The sequence below is a fragment of the Marmota monax genome, unplaced genomic scaffold (genome assembly GCF_021218885.2).
Source record: "Marmota monax isolate L192 unplaced genomic scaffold, Marmota_monax_Labrador192_F-V1.1 WCK01_AAM20220418_F8-fsc00005, whole genome shotgun sequence".
Classification (NCBI taxonomy): Eukaryota; Metazoa; Chordata; class Mammalia; order Rodentia; family Sciuridae; genus Marmota; species Marmota monax.
Genome location: NW_026692254.1, coordinates 14,741,122 through 14,764,181, shown reverse-complemented (window position 1 = coordinate 14,764,181; position 23,060 = coordinate 14,741,122). Strand labels below are relative to the sequence as shown.

The 23,060-nt window shown below is 42.5% G+C and overlaps 1 protein-coding gene across 2 annotated transcripts in view; it reads left to right on the top strand.

Annotated features, from left to right (window-relative positions):
* Lrrk1 (leucine rich repeat kinase 1) overlaps positions 1 to 23,060 on the top strand; it is a 162,207-nt gene that overhangs the window by 1,723 nt on the left and 137,424 nt on the right. The window contains exon 2 of one of the 2 annotated variants that reach the window (XM_046435941.2): positions 3,136 to 3,351. In XM_046435941.2, the coding sequence (XP_046291897.1) occupies positions 3,255 to 3,351 (97 nt within the window). In that variant the 5' untranslated portion in view covers positions 3,136 to 3,254. Of the gene's footprint in view, positions 1 to 3,135; positions 3,352 to 7,956; positions 8,589 to 23,060 lie in introns of those variants that run through there. The other variant, XM_046435951.2, reaches the window with a different exon arrangement.

Genomic DNA, 23,060 nt, shown 5'->3' with positions numbered 1-23,060 from the left:
AAGGTCTTTCCTAGCCACGCTCTCTAAACCCACTGTCTCCAACACATCCCTTGTTCTACATCATTTGAGCATTCTCCACAGTTCATGTATTCCTTTCTCTTTAATTACCTCACAGTCTTCACCAGAGCTCCTGGGATCAAAAATGATATCTGTTCTGCTCACTGCCACATCCTTATGCTCAAAACTGAGCAGGAGGTGCCCCAGGCATGGTGATGCACATGGAGACTAGCTGATGAATGGAGAGCCTTAACTCACTTGTACTTTCAAACTCATGGAGCACTTTTGTTCCCCAACCTTTCTGTGCTCATCTGGGATTGAGAACAATATATTTCTCTAGCCTGCAGCTCCATGATATTTTGATGTCCACAAACTCATTACACACATTCTGTAGGCAAGCTAATATTAGGGGATGCCCAAAGCACTGCAGAGATGTCTAGAACATGAGCCATTGATCTTGACCAGGCTTTTGATTCCAAAAGCTAGAGGATATGAACATTTCTAACATGCCTCACTTGCAAGGGTCTTCTAACACATTTGTACCCACAGTTTTTCCTAAACTTCCTGAAAAAAAAAAAAAGACTTTAAAGCAGTTACTTGCTTTACTGTTTGGCCTCCCTTCCAGTTCCATGAAGTTCACTCCTCACCAAAAGGGCTCAATACAAGGTTCCTTGTTTTCTTTGCTCTTGAGCATTTAAGTTTATTTATTAATGCAGATATAAAGGGTTGGCAAAAGAAAACTGAGGACATGTTTAAAAATTATCAAAATAATTATTACTACAGGAAACTTCTTGAAGCCTCCTTTAGGACGTTGAATGAAAGAAAAGATATAATTTATGACCATGACTTGTTGCATTGGTCTGAATCCAAAAGAAGCAGGGGGAAGCAAAGATCTGTTTGAGGGCAAAGGTTGAGCAAAACTTGAGTTACTTCATCTTAAAGTTTCTACCTTAGGGTCTAAGCCAACATACTAATTATAATTATAAAAACTGCTCCAGTGACAAAGTTCTCCACTAGTACAGTGATTTGAAAAAAGAAACTGAAAGGGGAACCAAATGTTCTGTGTGAAGGTTAGAGTAGAATATTTTTAAGATTTTTTTTTTAGGGGGAGTAAACACTACATGATAAGACTTCTGTTTTGAGAAGGAACATCTACTTTTGGGATCTTTGAGATGTTGTTACGTATGTTTGGTAGCTGTTTCAGAGAGGTGTTTGGAAGCAGATGGCAACTGTGCTTCTCTGATTTTGAAAATCAACGTGTGATTTGGAGCCTTTATTTTATAACAGATTCTGTCTTGCTGGTTTTCCCTATTCCTGTTTTCAAGTTGATTTTTCAAAATGGGTTTCACAATTTATAAGAGTAATCATGTCCTGAATTTTATCCAACTCTGTCATTTGTCTTTGTCTCCTTGGATTTTTTTCAGGCTCCCCAAGTTCAAGAACATGTGTTTCTCTAAACCATTCCTTTTTTTGCTTCAGCAAGGTTCATAAGAAGCAAGACCACCTGGTCAGAGCCTCCTGCTCCCACCTTCTCCTGCCTTGAAGAGTTCAGCCCACTTGGGCCAGGTGCCTGACTCCCAGGCTTTTAGACAGAAATTCCAGGCGCTCTTACAGCCCTCCTCTGTAGCTTGCTTGGTGCCCACATGGTACAGAGCACCTCCCAAAACCTGCTTTCTGGGGAGACAGAGCCTCTTCCCTCTAGTGTTGACACCCTGAGCTTATTCAGCCCTGCTGGCTACCCAAGCCCTCATGTTGACATTGCAGATAAAGACCACACCAGCCCTGTTGTAGAACGTGAATGTAGAAATTTTGCCCTATTAAATTGTCAGCAACCTGAGAGGTAGTGGGGGAATCAGGGTGCATGTCTATTTTTAACAGATAAGAAAACTGAGAAGTGTCAGTTTCAGCTGGAGATCACACTGATAACATGAGACAGGGAGTCCACACCTTGGACAGCCATACTGTGCTTTTACATAGAGTATTAGGCATTATTTACATGACTCTAATTTTTTACCAATTTTTTTGGTTGCGCCATCGCTCCCCATTTTGAACTTGTCTGTCTCAGCGTCAATGACTTTGTACTTTATGTATACAATAGACTATAGGAACATGGATTGGAACACCTACTGGATATAGTAATATGGTCCTGTCATGCAGTTATTCCTGTACCAGGCCTGAGTTGTGCCCTCAGACATTTCTGGTCACTTAACCAGCAGAGCAGAATGGGCATTCATGTTGAGGGGACTTCCAAACTTGGTGGGAGCCCAGCATGGAAGAGCAGCACGTGGCCTCAGGAGTTTGTCACAGTTTGTTTTAAGAGTTTGGTCTTCATCTAACTGAGGTTTTCCACTGTGGAACCATTTGGGTCCAGATAATTCTCTGTTACAGGAGGCTGTCCTGTACCTTGTAGGAGGGTTAGTAGTATCCTGGACCTCTACCCAGTGCATGCCTGTCAGCACCGCTCTCCTCCTATGACAACCAAAAAAAAAAAAAAAAAAATGTCTCCAGGCATTGCCACATGTCTATTGGGAGAGAAGCACATTTATGGGGATTATTTCTGTTAGCCTCCAAAACTCAACCCAACTTGACTTCATAACCAGCAACAATTCTTTCCAGACCCCTTCTTTCTGGGATTGTTGCCCGACTGCCCTTTTGGGATTACATGCCTACCTCTTGACTTCCAGAAGAATCTATCCTGGGCAAGGGTGGGGACTTGTATTGTGTCCATCTGTACACGTATCTGCCCATACCAACTGGAGCAGGAGACCCTGAGGGCAGAAGCTTCACTGAGCCGTATTGATGTCACTGGGCCCTGCACAGGGCCTGGCTACCTGACAAGAGACAGGAGATATGTGTTAATTGAATGATGACTGAGCCCTTTACCAGCAAATGCTTTGAGATTGCTTAGGGTTTCTTCTTGGGGAGACAAGATCTAAACCCAGTGCTGAAGTGGGATATGGGGAGCTCCGTCCTTTCGCAGTTCTAACCTGAAGGGTTTGGCCAGATAGACTGTGAAGAAGAATATTGCAAAGGAAAGGAAATACCAGTGGACCAATACAAATAGAAATTATTTGCAGGGGGTGTAAGAAAGAACTTGAGTTACAAAATCCCTTATTTTATGATGTTTTTCACCACCAGAAGGAGAAAAAACTCTGCTCAACCATGATTGTGTGTCCATGCCTTAACCCACCTGGGCAACTGCGGTGGCGGTGACAACAACAGGACCTGCCTTTGGAGATTGGCTGCCTTGAGGGTTGATGGCTGGCATGTCGCGGGGACCACCCAGCATGTACTGGTGTGTGGGGCCGGAGGGATCAACCGTGTGTCCAGAACGCGCCATGGAGACCCATAATGGTAAGAGTGGAACTAGCCATGCTGGCCTGGGTGTGAGCTGCCATGCTTGTCCTGTACGGAGTTCAGGCTGTATAAGGACAAGGGGTTTTCAACCAAAGGAAAGAAAATGACAATTAGTTGGTGCTTCTTCATCATAAAATATATCTTGGGATTTTTACTTAAATTCTAAAAATTGAAGGGCCATGAATAAAATTTATTGTGGGCTTAACTATTAGGGTATTATTTTATGTTTGTTAGAGGACTTTTAAAAATGGGGGTTTGTTTTTGCATTATAAAATAATGTGTTTGCATTAAAGAAAAATTGAAAAAAGCAAAGAAAAAATTACCCAGAGTCCTACTGTGCCACATTCAAGAACAGTTAACATATGGGCATATTCTCGTCTCGTCTGCTTCTCTGTCATTAAGAGACATTGTTTTAACTTTGTGGTACTTATAAAGTGCATATAATGTATGCTACTTTCTCCTCCTAATCTTTTTATTATTGACGTTTACCCAAGTTACCACCTAGCTCATGTGATTAAATGAAATATCATTTTATATGAGACATAAAATTATTGACCTAATCCTTATTCTTATATTAGACATTGGAGTTGCTTCTAATTGTTCACACTTTGCAAAAGCATCCCATTCTATCTTTTTTATACATGAGTTTCAGGTTATTTCCATAAAATAGATTTATGAAAGTCAGATTATTGGGCATTAACATTTTAAAGATTTTCCACTAAAATTTTGCCATTTTCTTAATTCTAATTCATTATGTGTGGCAGCAGAATGCATTATGATTAATTTTACACATATAGAGCACAATTTTTTATATCTCTGGTTGTACACAAAGTAGAGTCACACCATTCGTATCTTCATACATGTGCTTAGGGTAATGATGTCCATCTCATTCCACCATCTTTCCTACCCTCATGCCCCCTCCCTTCCCCAAGTTGTACAATTTTTAACACCAACACAGTATCATTGACATTGTTAACAATAAATATGTGTTAATATCTTAGTACATGCCAGGTTCTGGGTTCAATGCTTTACCAAATAATCTCATTTAATCCTCAGAGCAACCTGTGAATATGGTACTTTTATCTCTGTTTTATAGCTGATTAACTTGAGGGTAAGAGAGGTCTAGAAATTTGTTCATGGTCAACAACTCATAAATCATAAAACTGACATCTGAACCTGGCCTGGCTTCTAGAACTTTCATTCTAATAGTCTGTCCTTCGAGGTTTGGTAGGGACCACATGTTGGATTTGAGAGGCCCCCATATTGGATTTGAGAGGCCCTCATGTTGGGTTTGAGAGGGCCTCATGCTGGATTTGAGAAGCCCCCATGTTGGGTTTGAGAAGCCCTCATGCTGGACTTGAGAGGCCCCCATGTTGGGTGTGAGAAGCCCCCATGTTGGGTTTGAGAAGCCCTCATGCTGGACTTGAGAGGCCCCCATGTTGGGTGTGGGAGGCCATCATGCTGGATTTGAGAGGCCCCCATGTTGGGTGTGAGAGGCCATCATGCTGGATTTGAGAGGCCCACAAGCTGGATTTGAGAGGCCCACATGTTGGGTTTAAACACATTGGGTTCAAAAGGTCCTATGTGTTTGTAACTGTATTAATAAATGGGCACTGGTCCAGCAAATGTTTTGTTCAGTGTAAGTAATTTTTCTCCATCTCAAATGTTTAGAAGCTAATAAGGGTGAAGTTTCTAGAAGGTTTCTTTGCACATAAGTCAAATTATGAAATGGGAGAAGTATTTGCTCTTTGACATTTCCCAGCACAAATGTTGCCAGAGTGTTTGATTTGTATCTTGCTTTCTTAGAGTGAGATAAGGCGACATGGACGATAGAATGCTATCCCTGATTTTGGAGCAGAACCTCTGTCTTTCCAGAACACTTGCCGCTTTACTTTCCCACCTGCTGCTTCTCTTAGCTGTCCTGAGAGATGAGAGTCGGGGCAGGGATGCTGGGACCATTGGGGGCTTGTTGGGTAGGTGATTGTATCATCTGCAGAGGCCTTTGCCCCATCCCCTTCCTGGTCAAGATCTGGTGATCTAAAGGCAACCCTGGCCCACAGAGTCACTGTGTTGTGACTGCCGATTCCCAGACCCCATCCAGACCCACTGGAACAGTATCTTGGTGGTCTGGGCATTTTAAAAAAGTTCCTCCATAATTTTAATGCAGCCAAAGTTGAGAATCAACTAGTCTAAATGGTTTGAATACAATAGAACAAGATTTCTGGGATATTAAAGTACACATATGTCCCCTGGGGATCTTGTAAAATGTGAAGTCTCATTGAGTAAGTCTGGGCATGGAGATCTACCTTTCTAACTGGCTCCTCTCACTGAGGCTCATGAGTACCAAGACTAAGATGATGCTCTCTAAGTCCCCAGGGATCTTCCTTTGATTCTTACATGTCCCAGGGACCTGGGTATGATGGGCCCTGGACAAAACTGGAACCAAACCCACCTTCCAGACTTGGGGTAGAACAGATAACCAGAAAATGTTTAATGTGAACCTAGAGGTGAAAGCACTGATTATCCCCAGTCCTTCATTTCTTTCCCTTAAAGATCTGTGTCTGAGTTTTCTACTGTTCCTTGGTTCGTCTCCTCTCCCTGACAGCTGTGATCCCATAGCAGGTTCTGAAGACTTTTCTGCCCTCACAAGCCATTTTCTACCATGGAATCTCAGGTCTCCCCATCATTCCTGTGGGGAATAAATCTAAGAGCACACACAGGGTACATGATGGGACTGGGTACTGTGCTAGCTGCTTGGGGTAGGAAACAGGGCAGAGAAGTGGCATCCCTGAAACCCTTGTGGGTGAGGGAGGTGTTTATCAGGGACCTAACACACAAACCATAAAATCAAAGAAAAAGAGAAGAAAGTGGCCTGCAATACATCAGAAAATTCTTTCCAGTGGCTCAGCATTAAGGAAATTGTATATTAAAGAATTATGATAGTAACTGAATCCCCTTAAGGAAGCTTATAAAGATTTATGCTCATACTCCATCCTCACATTTTAAAGGTGGTAACAACAGGACTGAGCCTGGGAGCCCTAGCCCTGGAGCTAACTAACAAGCAGAAATTTATTAATTTCAGAGACTGAACCCTATGACACCCCCATTGTAGATTCCAATTTTAATACATCACATGTTGGATTTCATTTTTACAGAGTATAAATACCAAATGCTCCTTAAATTATGATGGGCTATAAGGAGGCTGATGCATAGTGGGATAGGGAGAGGGAGCATGGGAGGAATAGACAAACTCTAGATAGGGCAGAGGGGTGGGAGGGGAAGGGAGGGGGCATGGGGTAATTAATGATGGTTGAATGTGATGATCATTATTATCCAGAGTACCTGTATGAAGACACGGATTGGTGTGAATATACTTTGTATACTACCAGAGATATGAAAAACTGTGCTCTATATGTGTAATAAGAATTGTCATGCATTCCGCTGTCATATATAAATAAAAAAAATTTTGATGGGGTTATGTCCCAATAAAGCCATGGTAAGTTGAAGATGCATTTAATGCACTTCACCTATCCAACACCATAGCTTAGCCTAGCCGACCTTGAATGTGCTTGGAACACTAATGATAACCTACAGTTGAGCAAGATCGTGTAACACAAAGCCTATTTATAATAAAGTATTGACTATCTCATGTAATCTGTTGAATATTATACTGAAATTATAAAACAAGATGGTTGTGTGGGTACACTTTCATACCATGGTAAAGTTTAAAAAAAAAATCGTAAGTGGAACCATATTAGTCAGGAACCATCTATATCAACACCTGCACAGGTGCAAGTGACGCTCAAAGGGTGGGGTCAGTGTGCTTTGTAGTCTTTCTGTTTCCTAAAATGAACATGCATCATCTGTTGTTGTTACATTACTTTTGTAATCATAAGACTGATATTGCCGGTTATTTTTCAATTGCTATTTTTTGTAAGAGTCAATGGCTTTGTCATTAGAACCTAACCAGCATGCCTTGTGGGTTCACATCCAAGGTCAAATTGTTTCATGGGCCTCTTTCCCCTTAATGTCTTTTTTGAATAAATGGGGGAATGTTTGACTCAATACACCTACAGTCAAGTCCTCTGCAGGATCCACTTTCTCAGTGTGGTCCCCAGAGGTGGATTGTTCCTTCTAACCCTCTCTGTGGATCTCCTGGATCAGGAGGACCTCTGCTTCTCAGCCCCACTTTGCCTACCGAGATCCACCCATCTCTTCTCAGGGAAGACTGTTCCAGACCTAATTCCCAATCCTGGTTAAGAAAACATGGCTGCCAGCAGGAAGACAACTGATACTCAAATTATGAAGGGGCAGATCTCTCAGCTTTTAAAAATCCTTAGAAGATGATATGTTTGAAAATGACAAAAGTTCTTACATTTGCAAGAATAATTTAGAAAAAGACCAAACTTTTAATTAAAAACCTGCTTTACTTTTGAGCTTGTTAGTAATAGCATTTTGTATTTCACACGCACCTGTTTTGGCTTGGATAACCTCACCTCCTGTGTTTGTGGAGTGGTTCACTCTTTCAAAGCCCATGAATGAAGCTGGGTGCGGTGGCACGTGGCTGTTGTCCCAGCTTCCCCATAGGGTAAGTAAAGGCAGGAGGATCGCTTGAGCCCAGGGGTTCAAGGCCAGCCTCAGCAACACAGTGAGGAAAAAAAGCCCATGGATGTGTGAGTGTGTCCACTGTGTGACCTACCATGTCTACACAGCACGACCGTGTCTCAGCGAAGCAGGCCACAGCCTTAATCTCATGAGCACCATCAGCAATGAGCTCCCACTTAGTGCAAGAGGAATGTTCGAAAGCTCTGATGGGTTCCCAGTGGGCCAGGCCGCAGAAGAGAGGTCAGCAAGTTCCTTACTGGACAGGGCTGCTGACCAACTGCTTTGACAAACATGTCATTAGACATTCTTGAGCATGTCCCTCCTCTATCTGACACCAGCCAGAGTGGAAAAACCTGTTCTGCCAGCCGAGGTGGGGCACCCAGGAAAGTAGAGAAGTGAGGAAACTTCCAGATAATTTCAGCCGAGACTTTCCTGGATGGTGGAAGGTGGGGGTGCTTGGGCGGACCCCATCCTGGAGGCACTCCACACCCCACCTCTCTGCGAGTGGTCCTAGCTTCTTCTCTGAAAGCCCTGACACAGCTGCCTGCCTCTCAGAGCACTGCGCGCTGCCGGACCCAGCATGGACCAGAGGAGGAGGAGGAACATTCCAGAGGGTCTTCAAATCCCAGGTTGTTACATTGCTACTTGCAATATCCTTCCCCCCCACCCGCTTTGGCATTTTTCAGATCTGTATTAAAAAATCTAACTTTTTAATCTAAGTGCCAAGTGGTTTGCTTAAGTAGAGGCTCTTCTTGCCTCTGAACTAGGAAGTGCCCATAGGGTCGTAGCTTGCCTTCTTTATGGGCCAAGGGACAGATCTACGCTGACGAGACAGCCCACATGTTTAAATGTCCCTCTTGTTGGTGTCCTGCTTATACCTGCTGGGCCATGGAAGAGTGGTTGGAAGGGGCTTTGACCATGGTCAATGGGGCACCCTTCTCCAACCTGGTGGCAGGAGCACCCTGGGCCTCTCCAGGGAGGGCAGCCAGCATCCAGTAACAAAGCCCTTACTGAGCGAGATGAAGAAAAGAGGACTGAGTGGTGGCCCGGCTGGTAGGAGCAATGGCTATGAGCATCCATCCATGCAGGTGGCAGTTAGCACAGCTGCGCTTCATGCCACAAAGCAGAGCCCAGCTACACCAGCTCTGGGCTTGATGCGGCTTTTAATATGAACTTTAATTGAGGCTTAGATCTCGGCTTCATCATTTACTTACTTTTAGCAATGGGCAGCTGGCTGCCTGTCAAACGATGCCAGCCTTTCTATTAGGAAGTTGATGCTGTAGGTCTGTGCCCTGATCTCACTGGACTCAGTGCCACTTGATGAGGTTGATCAGAACCTCTTTACCCCTTTCTTGGCATAACTAAAAGCAGATGCCTTGCTCTTGCTGAGGGTTCAGTTTTAGGCCAGTTCATCTCCTTGCCTTTCATAGCTAACAACTCTTACAACTTAACACCTTCCACTTGGCTATCACTCCAACGAATCTTTAGGCCATGGCTGCCTGGGACCAGAGGAAGAGCTGCCTTCCATCTCCCCTTCCTCCACTGTGCTGTGGGTGGGCTCCAGGGTGCACCCTCACCCTCTCATCCCTCTCCCAGGGGCCAGAAGCCTCAAGCCTCAGCCCCCACCCCTGCCTGCCTCCTTTTACATGAGTTGGCCAGGCAGCCCTGCCTGATGGCCCAGGCCTACGCAGTATGCATTCGGCATCCAGAAAAGATTTTCTTTCCAGTTCTCTTTCTGGGTCCCAAAGAAGAAGTCAATGGCCTGTGAGCAGGGAGATGCCTACAAGGACATCCCCAGATCCCTGTGCACAGGGACAGGATTGTCACCCATCAGTCTGGATTCCTAGTCCACATGAGTCAGACCTCAAAGGAGCCATTATTAGGAAGTGTTATGAATTCTTCAGTTCTCTGGGAATGGAGACTCCCTACCCATAACATTTAAATCTAAACTCTAGTGTATGAATTTCACATACATTTTGGGGACTCCTGATGAATGACTATAGGGAGCTACCAAGACAGACTGTTCCCCTTCGCAATGGTCTTTTACTTGTGATTTTTCTACTTTATGGTGGTGTGAAAATGGTATGCATCCAGTTCAACCCATATTTCAGAATTACCATCTTTTTTCCCAAGCAAAGGTTTGTGGCCCTGTGCTGTCGTGCGATGCTGGGCATGCTGTCCCAGGGGGAGCTCGATAGTGAGCTCCTTGTTAAGCTGTGATGTCTGGGAGGTAGGGTGTGTTAAATGCGTTTTTAACTTAGGGCATTTTCAATTTACAAGGGGACCATCAGGATATAACCCCTGAGGTTATATCTGTGTTTCTTGGAAGTCCCAATTCTTGGTCTCTTCACCATCCAGGCCACCCTTGTCTTCAGTTTGTCCTGATTCCACTTAGCCATCTTGCTGTTTCTTCATGACATTTGTCCAGAGAAGAAAAGAAACAAAACCAAAGAGAACACCCAGAAACGTGCAAGAAAAATCTTCCTGAGCTCATAACCTTGATGTGCTAGAAGGAACCACACACATTAGTCAGAATTGTATTTTCAGCTGTAAGGGATTTTTCAGGATTGCAGTTGAGTTTACTGATCCTGGCTCAGGTTGTGCCCAGCAACTTTTCTTTCCAGCCCCACCTGTCATCCAGCACCCAAGGGCTTGTTGCCAAGTGTTGTCTTAAAAAATCACCTGTCGGGGTGTCTGTCTCACAAGAATCAAGGGAAAAAAATAGCTTAATTTCTGTGGCACTATGAACTTTTTAGAGACTTAGAGATATTTAAAGGCATTCAAAAATAGTCTATTATTTTAAAAATAGAACCATGTGATCATGTAAATTTCAGGCTGGAATCTGAATACAAAGTGGCAATAATGACACTAAAGTTTCTGTTAGTAGCTCATTTTGGACTTGAGACAGTGGTGAGAGCACTCTGAGACAAGTGGGTGGTCACAGGTAGCCCACACCTGTGGAGGTTAAGAGATGGAGGACTCAGGGGCTGGTGGTGCTGGGTGGGAAGAGGCCAGGGCAGAGGCCAGAGGCTTTCCTGCCCCTGTCCCAGCTGCCAGGTCTAAACAGCTCCCAAGGGCAGTGGCCTGTCTCTGTGCCAACACCCCCAGCACCTCTGGGCTCAAAAATAAAAGGTGAACAAAGAGCCTTTGCTTAGCATAGGGCAGGAGCATTCTCCCTAGTCCTGACTCCTCCCTGAAGGTTAAGGGAAAAAGTTATTTGTATGAAATTCCACACATTCTCTTGTAGATTGAAATGATACCAGTGAGACCAGGGTGCTCCTGCACATGCGCTATCACACAGACACACACACACACACAGGATCATTCTTTTGGTATGTGTTCTTGATTTTCCGTAGGTGAAATTCAGTCCAACATGTTCGTTGTGCAACTTTTTCATGATTGGTATGTCGGAGCTCTCTCTGTGTGTACCACGTTAGTTGAGTGTGAAAACAACTAGGTTGATTTTTACCCATCCCCTAGTAAAGTCACTTGAGAGTCTTTCTCAATGTTGCCTATTATTGTAAGGGTTGCATATTACTGCATAAGCCCCAGGATGTAACAGAGTAAGCATGTTAACATTTTTCAAAATGCTACTCACCCCTGGTTCAACAAGTCAGTACAAAACAAAAATTATAACATAAGAAGACTAGCAGGGCCCTGTCCCCGTGTCAGTGTCTTTATGTGCTGTTGCTAGATTTAGTTCTTTAGGTAACTATCGCTTCTCCATGTAGAGAACGTGCCTGCACTCTCTGGCTGACCCACTGGGGCAGGGTCTGCTGCCCTCCTGCCATGTTGGATGAATATTTCCTTCACATTCCTACTCCAAGCTCTCTGCACGCTTTGTTATATGGGTGTTGACCTTTCTCTATGAGATGAGTCTTCATAACTAAATGATTTGTTCCCATCTTCATGCCTCTGCCTGGAAAGACTCAGGACCATTCTCCAGAGTGAGCATCTTTCCCTTCATCCCTTCAACCTCTATCCACCTTCCCCCTCCCACCAGGAGCTGTTGCTTCCCGACAACCTTGTCTAACTGGGAAGTCTCAGTGGGAGAACTCCTAGAAAAGGGCTGTGGGAGGCACAGGCGAGAGACTGCCACCCGAGGTCATCTTCATCTTGCCCTCCACCGGGCTCTCTTGGTTGGACAACTCCAGTCCTCAGAATTTGAAGAAGCCCGCTCTCTTGTCCTCCAAGGTGGTCTGACGGTCATGGTTCTGTGGGCAACCTGTCTTTTCCTCTCTGGGAGCTTTTAGGATCTTCCCAGCAGGCTTGGTCTTCTGGGATTTCGTAACCAACAACCTGAGCAAGGGTCTTTTTTCACTCATGCTGCTTGGCTCTGGGTAGATCAGACACATATTCCTTCCAGGCCCGGAGATTCCTTTGTATTTTTTTTTTAATAATATTTTCCCCTCTGCTTTTTCTCTCTTTTTTTTGTTTAGTTTTGCTTGTTTTTTTATGGAATTCCTACTAGTTAAGATATATATTATCTTTTCTTTCAGATTTTCCAACTCTTGTTCTCGTTCTTAAAGTTGGAAAGATTTCCTTGGCTTTATCTTCCAGCATCTCTGTGGAACATTCATTTTGGTATTTGTTTTTATTTTCTAAAGGCTTTCTCCTGCACTTAGTTGCTTCTTTTCATTGCATTCTACTCCTGTGTTATGTGTACAGAATGTTCTTGAGTTTCCCAGGGAATCCTAATTGGATTTTATTTTATATTAATGCGAATCCTATCATCTTAGCTAATTTTTATTTCTGTTCATTTTTCGAATGTTAAACATGTTTGTTAAAGTCAACATTTTTACAATGAATTCCAGACAAACCAATACTTATATGATTCAAAACAGTATGAGGGAAATTTGCAAACAGTTTATTTTGTAGGAAAAGACTGTAAATTACATGGAGAGCAGGTTCCTGTCTTGCTAAGTCCATGAAAATGCTGGCAAAGGATAGTTCTTCATTGGTACTTGTTTTTTAAGTTTGTTGTTGTTTGTTTTGTTTTTGGCTTTTATAAATTATTTGCATCATCTGAGGCCTGGATTTTTGTTTCTCTTTATTAAGTCAGCACTATTATTTCAATGATTACATATCAATTTGCAGTAGACAGTGCTCTAGATGCTGAGAACACCATAGGAATGTGGCCTCTGCTTTCATGTGCTTCTAATTGTAGCAGAGAAAAAAAAAGACAGCAAAGAACAGGAGGAAAACCAGAGAGTGCTGCTTGATGTGGGTAGCATTGAGCAGGATCATGCTAAAAAAAAAGCCCATGAGGTCATTTTTCATTGTTATTGGCTGTTTTAGTCTGTTTTGTGTTGCTATGACAGAATACTTGGCACTGGATCATTAATAAAGAAAAGAGGTTTGTTTGTTTTATCATTCTGGTGGCTGTAAAGTTCAAATATCCTGGTGTCTGCTTGGCTCGAATGAGGACCTTGTGCTGGATGGCCTCATGTAGTAGGAGCACCTGCATGTGGAAGAGATAATGGGCTCTGTTAGAACAGCCCACTCTCTCAGGAGCTAATCTGCTCCTGTGAGTCCCAACCCAGTCCTCAAGACCAGAATTCATCCCTTCACAAGGGCAACCCTGGCTCATCTCCTTCTAGGTCTCAAGGTGTTGCTTCAATATGAATTTTGGTGGTGGTAAACCACATTAAAACTGTAGCATTGGATGAAATGTTGACATTGAATCTGAGATTCCTGGGCAAGTGATAATATCTCTGGATTAACCAAAAGGAAGAAGTCATGGGAAGGTAGAAGAAGAATGTTTTTTGAATATACTGAAAACAACAAAGAAGGATATGCCCAGCCTTCAGGTACACATTCATTCACTTAACATTATGTCAGAGCTTTCTATGGAGAACCTAGGAAACCAGGAAAATATTCTTATAGTGCTTGTCTTCCAGGGAAAAAACAATAAATAAACTTGCTCCACCTTTAGGAGCAGAAAGGGACATAAAGAAAATTAACCAGGGTGCACTAATGGAGAGATATGTGCTTAGGGCATGTGTTAGACAGTTTTCTATTACTGTAACAAAATAACCAAGGCTTATACTTTATGAAGAAAAGAGATTTAATTAGCTCACAATTTTAAAGACTCAAGAGCATGACACCAGCTTCTGTTTGGCTCTGATGAGGCCTCACAGTGAATGGCTTCACAGTGGCATGAGTGCATGAAAAAACGGAAGATCACATTGCAAGACAGGAAGCCAGAGAGCATGAAGAAGCCAATCTTGCTCTTCTATAACAACCCTCTCTTTCAAGAACTAACTGTAGTCAAGAGAACTAACTGATCAAGAGAACCACAATAATCCCTTCTGGGTTTGCACCCCCAAAGATTTTATCAACTCCTACTAGTTTCTACCTCTTAACAGTCCCACCACCTCCCATCATCACCATGCTAGAACCAGGTTTCCAACACATGAACTCTTAGGGGACGAACCACATCCAGACCTAGCAGAGCACTGGGAAGGAGTCTATAGAGAGAAGTCATTTAATCAGAACCAAGCGATTAGAATGAGAAAGACAGGTCTCATAAAAATCAAAGGAAATGGCATTTCTGGCAAAACACCAGAAAACGTAAATGCTGAGAAGTGGGAATGATCTTGGCCTGTTTGAGAAATAGCAGACTGGCCCATGTGATTGGACAGAGTGACAAGAGCATTGAGCAGGACTAGAGAGGCGAGCCTTCACGGTATGGGCTCAGGTTTTGTTGCAATAGCTATGGAAGCACCAGAGCAGCAGTGTATTCTTAATAAGGGAGTCCAAAGGCTGTTTCCTGAGCCCTGGCGACAAGGCACCAGGCAGAGTCCAAGACAGGAAGTAGAAAGGGGAAAAGAACACGGACCTGGAATATGTTTCCAAAGAAAGCTCCAAGTGTTTGTGTTGTGTAACAAACCACCCCAGAACCTACCAGCCTGACATGGCACTCTTATTTCCCAGGTTCCTCTGGGTTAAGACCTGGCAGGCTTCCCCCACCTGTCTGGCTCCTCAGTCTTCCTCCACTTGACTGCTCTCTCTTCCACATGCTTTCTCACCATCCAGTGTTTAGCCTGGGCTTCTTTACAGCCTGCAGTGGAATTTTCAGAGTCCAGCAACACAAATATCTAGGCCTTCAGAATGCTTAGACCCAGAACTGGCACAGCACCACTTCCGCCACATCCTGGGGGTCAAAACAAATCCAAAGTCCTGTTCAGATAAAGCCCAGGGAAGGAAATAGGTCCCACCTTCTAATGGGAAGAACAGCACACCGTTAGTGGCCCTCTTTAATACACCATGGACTTGCTGGTGGACTAGCTATGAGAAGTGAGTGAAAGAGGGATCATGTAGTCACCACTCGGATTTAACCAATGTTTTGTCATTTTTCTTTCAAAAAATTATGGCAAGAAATCAATGTCTTACATGTACAGCTAGAGCCCTTTGGATCTCTCCCTGCTTTCTCTTCTTCAGCTCCAGAGGTGGCCACTGTTGGGAAGTTAGTGTGACATCGTTACCATATTTTATACCATGCTAAGTATGTGTATGTCCATAAATACATGAGACTGTTTCTTCCTAAGTAGGTCCTCTCTGGGTGCCACCTGTTGGGCAAGATTGAGCGTTGAATCCCACAATACCACCCATGGGTTAAGAAACAGGCTTCACGGAGGAAACAAACTACAAGGCCTGAGTCTGTGAGATAAAGTTGCGTGTAGTCCCCAGGCTTCACTCTCTCACAGGGAGGTGTGCCAGCATGTCTTCTAGACAGAGGTGGGTTCAGTTCAGCAAAGAGTCCAGCCTGGCTCTCCCCTCTCAGAAGGCATCAGTGACATGCAAGCTGTGGTGGCTGCTGCTTATAAGTGACGACTTGAGACTTTGGGATGTGAAGTTCTTGATGATGGAGGGTGGGAGGCACTAGACCTGTGGGAAACTGGGCTTGGGTGCTCTCCCTTCACCTGGGAGATGGGGACACCCCTAAGCTGGCTCATTGGACAAGGGTGAAGAGGGCAGAAGCTAGTGTCATGGTTTGGTAATGACAGCTGCATTCAGAACAATTTCCATATTTAAAATTTGTGAGTAAATATTTTCATACCATGCCAGTCTTTTTGCAGCTTGCTTTTTCAGTCAAGATGAAGTTTATAGAATATAAGTAAGTTGTACCAGCATATCCCTGAGTTCCATATCCATGAATTCAACCAACTGAGGATCAAAAATAATTTTTTAGGCTGGACACAGTGGTGCACACCTGTAATCCCAGCAGCTCGGGAGGCAGAGGGAGGAGGATTGTGAGTTTAAAGCCAGCCTCAGCAATTTAGCAAGGCGCTAAGCAATTCAGTGAGACCCTGTCTCTAATAAAATACAAAATAGGGCTAGGGAAGTGGCTCAGTTGTCAATCCTCAGTACTCCGCCCCGCCCCGCAATTTTTTTTTAAATTGTGTTTACCCTAAACATGTACAGGCTTTTTGTCATTATCCCCTAAAAAAACAGTATAACAATAATTGATATATCATTTACATTGTATTGGATATTATAAGCCATCTAGAGATCATTTAAATTACATGGAAGGACGTATGTAGGTTCTATGCCAAGTACTGTGTCATTTATACAAGTGACTTGAGTATCTATAGATTTTTTTTTCCCCAAGTAGTTGAAGAACAAATTACCTGCAAATACCAAGGGATGAATGTATGTACTGTATTTTTCAAAGAAGTTGCATTCAACATTTGCCTATAAAACCATTTAGGCATTGTCCTTTTATCTGGGTAGTTAATTTGACCGTTGATTCTCTTTCTTTCAAGGTCACAGGTTTACTTACATTTTTCATTTCTTCTTGAGTTAATTTTGACTACACAATTTTCTGGATAGTCATCTATTTCATCTGGATTTTCCAATGTTTTTAGCATGAAGTTCATAGTGACATCAGTATTTTAAAAGATATATTTTAATTATGTTATTAATTTTAATATGTAAATCATAAACTTGATATAAAATTCAAGAGTACAAAATATTCTCTCCAACCCTGTCCTGTCTTCCAGTTGCCCTGTCTTCCAAAGAATTGACAAATACGAATCCAACCCCCACAATACCCCGATCCCCCACTCCGTGCTTTTTTTTAAACCTCAGAAACCACAGTTTCTTAGGCCTAGACTCATAACAACATTTTAAAAAATTCCTATAAGTCTTGAGCCTCTGCAGAAGTTTGAAATATTATGTTGTATCTTAGTTTTTAAACATTTTATGTTATGGAAAAGTTTGAGCACATTACAAATTAAAGAGAATAATTTAATGGACCTCTTTGTAGTCATCATCTAACTTAAGCTATTTTCACACATGGCCAGTCTTGATCTACGTATATTCCCCTTCTCCCTCTCTCCAGATGATTTGGAGCCCAATTACAGAGTTTATAGCCTCAAAAGTCTTTTTTAAAAAATTATAATACACTTAACATACTTTAAAAAAATTTAAAAAGTCTCATTAATACTATCTAGTCAATTTTCAAATATCTGTGATTCTCTCTTACTTCATTTTTATGACTGCTTTTGTTTTCCCCCAACAGATTTGTTGGATCAACATCCTTTTATTTTATTGGGTCAGTACAGTGAAGTCTCTTAATTTCTGTCTTTCTCACTCACTCTCTTTTTCTGTGAGATTTCATTGTTGGTAAAGCCACATTATCCTTTGCAGTTTCCCACAGTCTGGGCTTTAACAATGGCATCCCTGTGTGTGGCCTAGCAAATTCGTCTCTTCCCTGTGGTTTTCTTAGATCCAGAGGTTTGATTAGATTCAGGAAGATGTTTTGGCAAGAACACTCAATCATGGTGTGTGTGCTTCCTATGGCCTCACCTCAGGAGTTAAGGAATGTGGAAGGTTTCTCTTTGATGTTTAGATTTTGCCAGTGATTTTATTTGTCAGCTTGATCATTAAAACTCCTAATGGATTTTTGGCTTTTCACTGAATAGTTTTATGGGTCACCCATTGTTGCTCAGATAAACTTTTTAACTTGGGGTTGTAGAGGAGTGAGACTTTAAGTCTGTCTTTCCTTCTTCACTTATTAGCAGAAAGCTATCTCTAAAGAAGAGCACTGTCCGTCAACTACAGTCCTTGAGTTATAGTTTGTATGAGAACATCAGGATTAAGACTCGGTTCCTTCCCTTTCATTCTTCTGAAAATGAGTCTATTCACTAGCACCTGTCGGAGGTGACCAGTGAGGGCTATCATTATGAACTCTTGGAGTTTAGCTTATTTGTTGTTGCTCTTTGGTGAATAGGTCCTTCAGGTTGGTTCCTCTGTCTTTTGGCATGACCCCAGGCATCTTTGATGACTTCTTTGATTTCTGACATGAAGAGCTACAGGCCAAGGTTGCCCGTTTTCTGTCCTAGATGTGCAGTGTGCCATTTCTCCAAGGACCCCTGTTTCCTCTGGTGACCTCATGATTTTCAGTTCTCTAATGCACATTTCGGTCTCCTCTCTTGTTCCAGATATTTCTTGTGAAATCTTGTGTGCACCCCCTTGAGCCTACTCTTGTCTCCCATCTCCATGTCTCTCTTATTTTTTTGTTGGTCAGTCTTTCCATAAAATTGCTGATTTCATTAGTCCTTTGAGAAAACCAGCTTTAGATTTTGTTCTGCATTTCTCTATACTATCATCTTTTTCTCTATATTTACTCCTCCCCCTTTTCAACTTCATGACTAGTAGTATCCTGTCACTTCTGAGAACTCATCTTTTTTCAACTTGACAATTGTGCTTATTTAGAATTCTTATTGTGCTTATTCTAGAATTCTTTTCAGATGCGTTTTGAAAAACTTCAGTAGGTACTGTCAGCCCTTGGTATCTGTGAGTTCCATATCCATGGGCTCTGTGTGGATGGATTCTACCAACTGCCAATCAAAAGTATATGGGAAAAAACATGGTGTCTGTACTGAACATATGCAGACTTTTTTATATATATATCATTATTCCCTAAACAATGCAGTAGAACAACTATTTGCATAGCACTTACATTGTATTAGATATTTTTAGTAATCTAGAGATAATTTTTTAAATACTCTTTTTTTCCTTTTAGATGTTGATGGGCCTTTATTTTATTCATTTATTTATATGCGGTGCTGAGAATTGAACCCAGTGCCTCGCACCTGCTAGGCAAGCACTCTGCCACTGAGCTACAGCCCCAGCCCCTCTAGAGATAATTCAAGTATAAGGATGGATGTGCGTTACATTATGTGCAAATATTATTCCATTTTACATAAGGGACCTGATCACCTGCAGATTTGGGTATCTACAGGGGTTCCAGCACCTCTGCGATTCTTAGGAACAACTCTATCTTCCATTCTCTTTTTTTTTTTAATTTCTACTTCTAACCTCTATCTTTGGTTGCTGCATCCTTTGCTTGGTCTTCCAAATTACTGACTTGTCCTTCGGCCCTGTTCTTTGTGCTTGGTAGCCCATCTGATGCATTTTATAGCCCAACTCTTCTAGTTTTGATTTCCAAGATTTTTAGTTGATTCTTGCTTATGGATTCCACTTTCTCCTGTGTCTCTCCAGATTGCCAGGGGTGCTTATTCTGAGGTTGTTCTTGCTCTACTAACACTGGCTGTGGGTAGAGATGGTAGAAAGCTGGAATCCAAAATGCTGCTTAGGAAAGTTTGGGTGCTGACTCAGTCTTTTCCTCCAGGTAAACGAGGACACTTGCAAATTTCATTGTGAAACAAGAGAGCCCAAGTCTTTCTCATCTCGGTGACTGGCATATCTGTAGGTTCCCCCATCATAACGTAAGGGCACAGCAAGTAACTCAGGCTTTTAGATCTCACAAGACCCTGCCTTGTAGAGACACTGTCACCATCAGCTGCTCATTTTCCCATAGGAACTCAGCCTGAAAGCTGCAGCTGTGATAGGTACATCTTCTGCCTGGTTTCTGATGAGCCTGTAGCCTTGGCCACATAAACAGGGAACTTAATTTGTCTTTACCCTGTGTGGGGGTGGGGAGGGTCTCTTCCTGCCCTTCTGGAGCCTGCTCTGAGTTCTGGCTCTATTGGTCAAGTTTGATTCTTCTCCTTCCTCAAATGTTTGTGGGTGCCTGGTTGGATGTTGGTCTTCCTGTTCGGGATTCCCCAGAGCTTTCTGTGAATCCAGCAACAGTCACTCAGTCACTGTAGCCTGCAGGAAGGAGGCAAAAAAGACTGTGGCAGGCTTCTTGGAGGTGCACTGAGAGCATATTTCCTGGGCAGAGATGTGGGTGGGGAGTGGACAGGTACCTTCCGGGGCTTGCCCACAACACCTCCTCTTTAGCCCACATGGCGGACCCACTGGCCTCCTGCTGCCTGGCACAGGCTGGAGAGGGGCTAAACACAGGAGCCTGCACACTAGGGTGATCCCTCGCTGAAGCCCCTCTGCTGGCATCCCTGCGGGGCTGTGGGAGCCTCCTGCTTCCTGTGTGTATTGCAGGCAACCTCAGAAGTCCCGCAGCCTCCTCCACCTCATGCATCTTGGTTTCTGGTTCTTGTAGATCTCTGTCTTTTCCTCTACTAATATTATTGGTATTTTTGGACATTTTTAATAGTTTCTAAATATTTGGGCAGAAGCAATGGCTACAGCAGCCCAGGCTCAGTTTGTTGTTTTGATTCCGTCATCCAGCGTCTTGGGCACCTTTGAAGTAAAAAGATTGCAGGAAACATTGAGTAATGATGTTGAGAATGTGGGCTTTGCAATCAGAGGAGCTGGGTTCTAATCCAGATTCTTGTACATCCTTGTCCTTATCTGTAACACATATAGTTGGAATCTCTTTGTGGGATGCTAAGTGCCAATACTACAGTGTGTGCTTGTGGACCCTCAATGATTGGCCTATTTTTTTTTTTCTTTTTCTCTGGTGGACAAGTTTTTTTTTAAAGTCCTCACCTGGACTTTATTTCTATTAACAAAAATGATAGTAGCATTACAATGATAAAAAGGGGGGATCTTCAAAAAAATGTCTTTGATTTTGGCTCTAAGTCATTATTGGCATGGAATTTAAAACATGGTCAGTCCTAATTTTTCCAAATATGTATACAGCTGAAAGTTGACATCCCTCAAATGAAATCATCAAAATTCTCTACTATCCCCCCTCCCCTCCCCTCCCCTCTTCTCTCTCTACCCCCTCTACTGATAGTAGAGGATAGGAAAGGCAGCAGAATACAACAGACACTAGTATGGCAACATGTAAATCAATGGATTGTAACTGATATGATTCTGCAATCTGTATACGGGGTAAAAATGGGAGTTCATAACACACTTGAATCAAAGTGTGAAATATGATATGTCAAGAACTATGTAATGTTTTGAACAACCAACAATAAAAAATTAAAAAAAAGAAATCATCAAAATTAACTGTTTTAATTAAAATTGTTTTGCTAACATTAAATCAAAGTGTTTCCAATACAGTAAAACTTTCCTTGCTTATTTTTAGAATGTTTCCCCTGCAAATTTAAAACTTGTATGTCTTATGGAAGTTTAAAACACTTGATACAGCGTGAGGTTCTAAAATTCATGGAGTAAACAAGGCTGATGGTATGCGGGAGCCCCTCTGGTTATTGGCAGCAATCTTGGAGAGTGGTAGGGCTCTCTGCTTTCAGCGAGCAGGTCAAGAGGGAGCACTGGCTAGAGAAGCCCCTCTGTCCCTTCTAGAACTCAACTCCTTAGAGTCTCCATCCATCAATCAGTTTGTGCAGTCAATCCCTTTTGAGAAAGTCAGGAAAGTATTTCTTCCTGGGGTGTTCACAAAATAACTCAGAAATGACAATGAAAATATGCACACACTTCCCTAGTATGTTCTAAATTGGGACTTTATAGAGAGAGACTTCTGGTCCTAAATTGTCACTGCAAAATAAATTAATTTACCCTTCTTAAGATAAGGACAAGATGGTCACTGTTTCTTTAAGTGCATGGGTAATTTCTTTGTTTTACTTCAGTTGGTTGCAATAGCTTGCTAAGTGATTGTTTTCCATCCTTGTTTATAAAAACCAATTTAGGGAGGCAGTAAAGTTTAGTGCTTTGGAGCCAAGAATTCTGCAGTCAAGCCAAAGGCGTGCAAATCTTACCATTGGTCAAGCCACTTAATCTCTGGGGACCTCATTTCTCTACCCTTAAATGGGGACAATACTAGTATCGAAAGGATTAAGTAATCAGTTTCCTTTGAACATTTGCTAACCACCTTTACAAAATAATATTTCCATTCTCTCTCCCTAAAATTTCTACAAAACAAAAAAGTTCTTTCTTTGTTGTTAATGGCATAAAGATTTCTACAAATTTAAATAAACAAGCGGTAGCGTTAGGAAGTTGCCAAAATAAGCTATCAGAAATTTCTTTTTCTAAATTCAACCTTAGACAATGTCTCTTTTCTCTTGTTCCCTTTTTTTTTTTTTCAATTCTAACTAAAAATAAGCTTAGTTCCTCCCTCAGTCCGTGGCCTTTTTTGATCATTTTGTTTGGAAGGGCTGGTATCTTTTAAATATTCAGCCTCAAGCCATTCATAGTGCCTTGAACACACGTCATAGAAAAATCATGAAGGGAGGCGGTGAGTCAGGATTTGGCAGTGCAGGGTCTTGGTAGTGGAACCCAAGCATTCTTGGGATTTTTGTGGTTAGGGAGGAATCTTGGAGTGCTTAGCTTTAATAACCAGAATATCAGTCATGTAAAAAAGAGAGAGGCCTATTGTCTAGCCTGCAAATTTGCACTATACCAGTGGGCTTTCCCATGCAGGAAAAATCGCTGCGATGTGACCACCACAGGGCAGTGTTGGTTCAGTTCAGCTGGCCACACAGTAAAACCCCGGGCCACAAGCAGTGTAGACCGCTGCAGATTGCAGATCTCCTTGGGCTTTGTGAGGCAGGCGGTCACGTCTACTAAGCACTATCTTTTATGAGAATGGCTTTTGGCATTGAATTGAACCTTTCAGAGGCCACATCATAATCACCCATTGCATTCATCTCAAATCTGCACATGAAATTCATCAACCTGGAATTCAGACAGGTACAGGAGACCCCTGATCTTGACTTGCATCTATATATATAGCACGTTTGCTTTTGCCTTCAGAAGGTAAATGACAGTCCCAGCGTTGAAACAAATCAGCTGGAGTCAATCTTTAGGTAGATATACACACC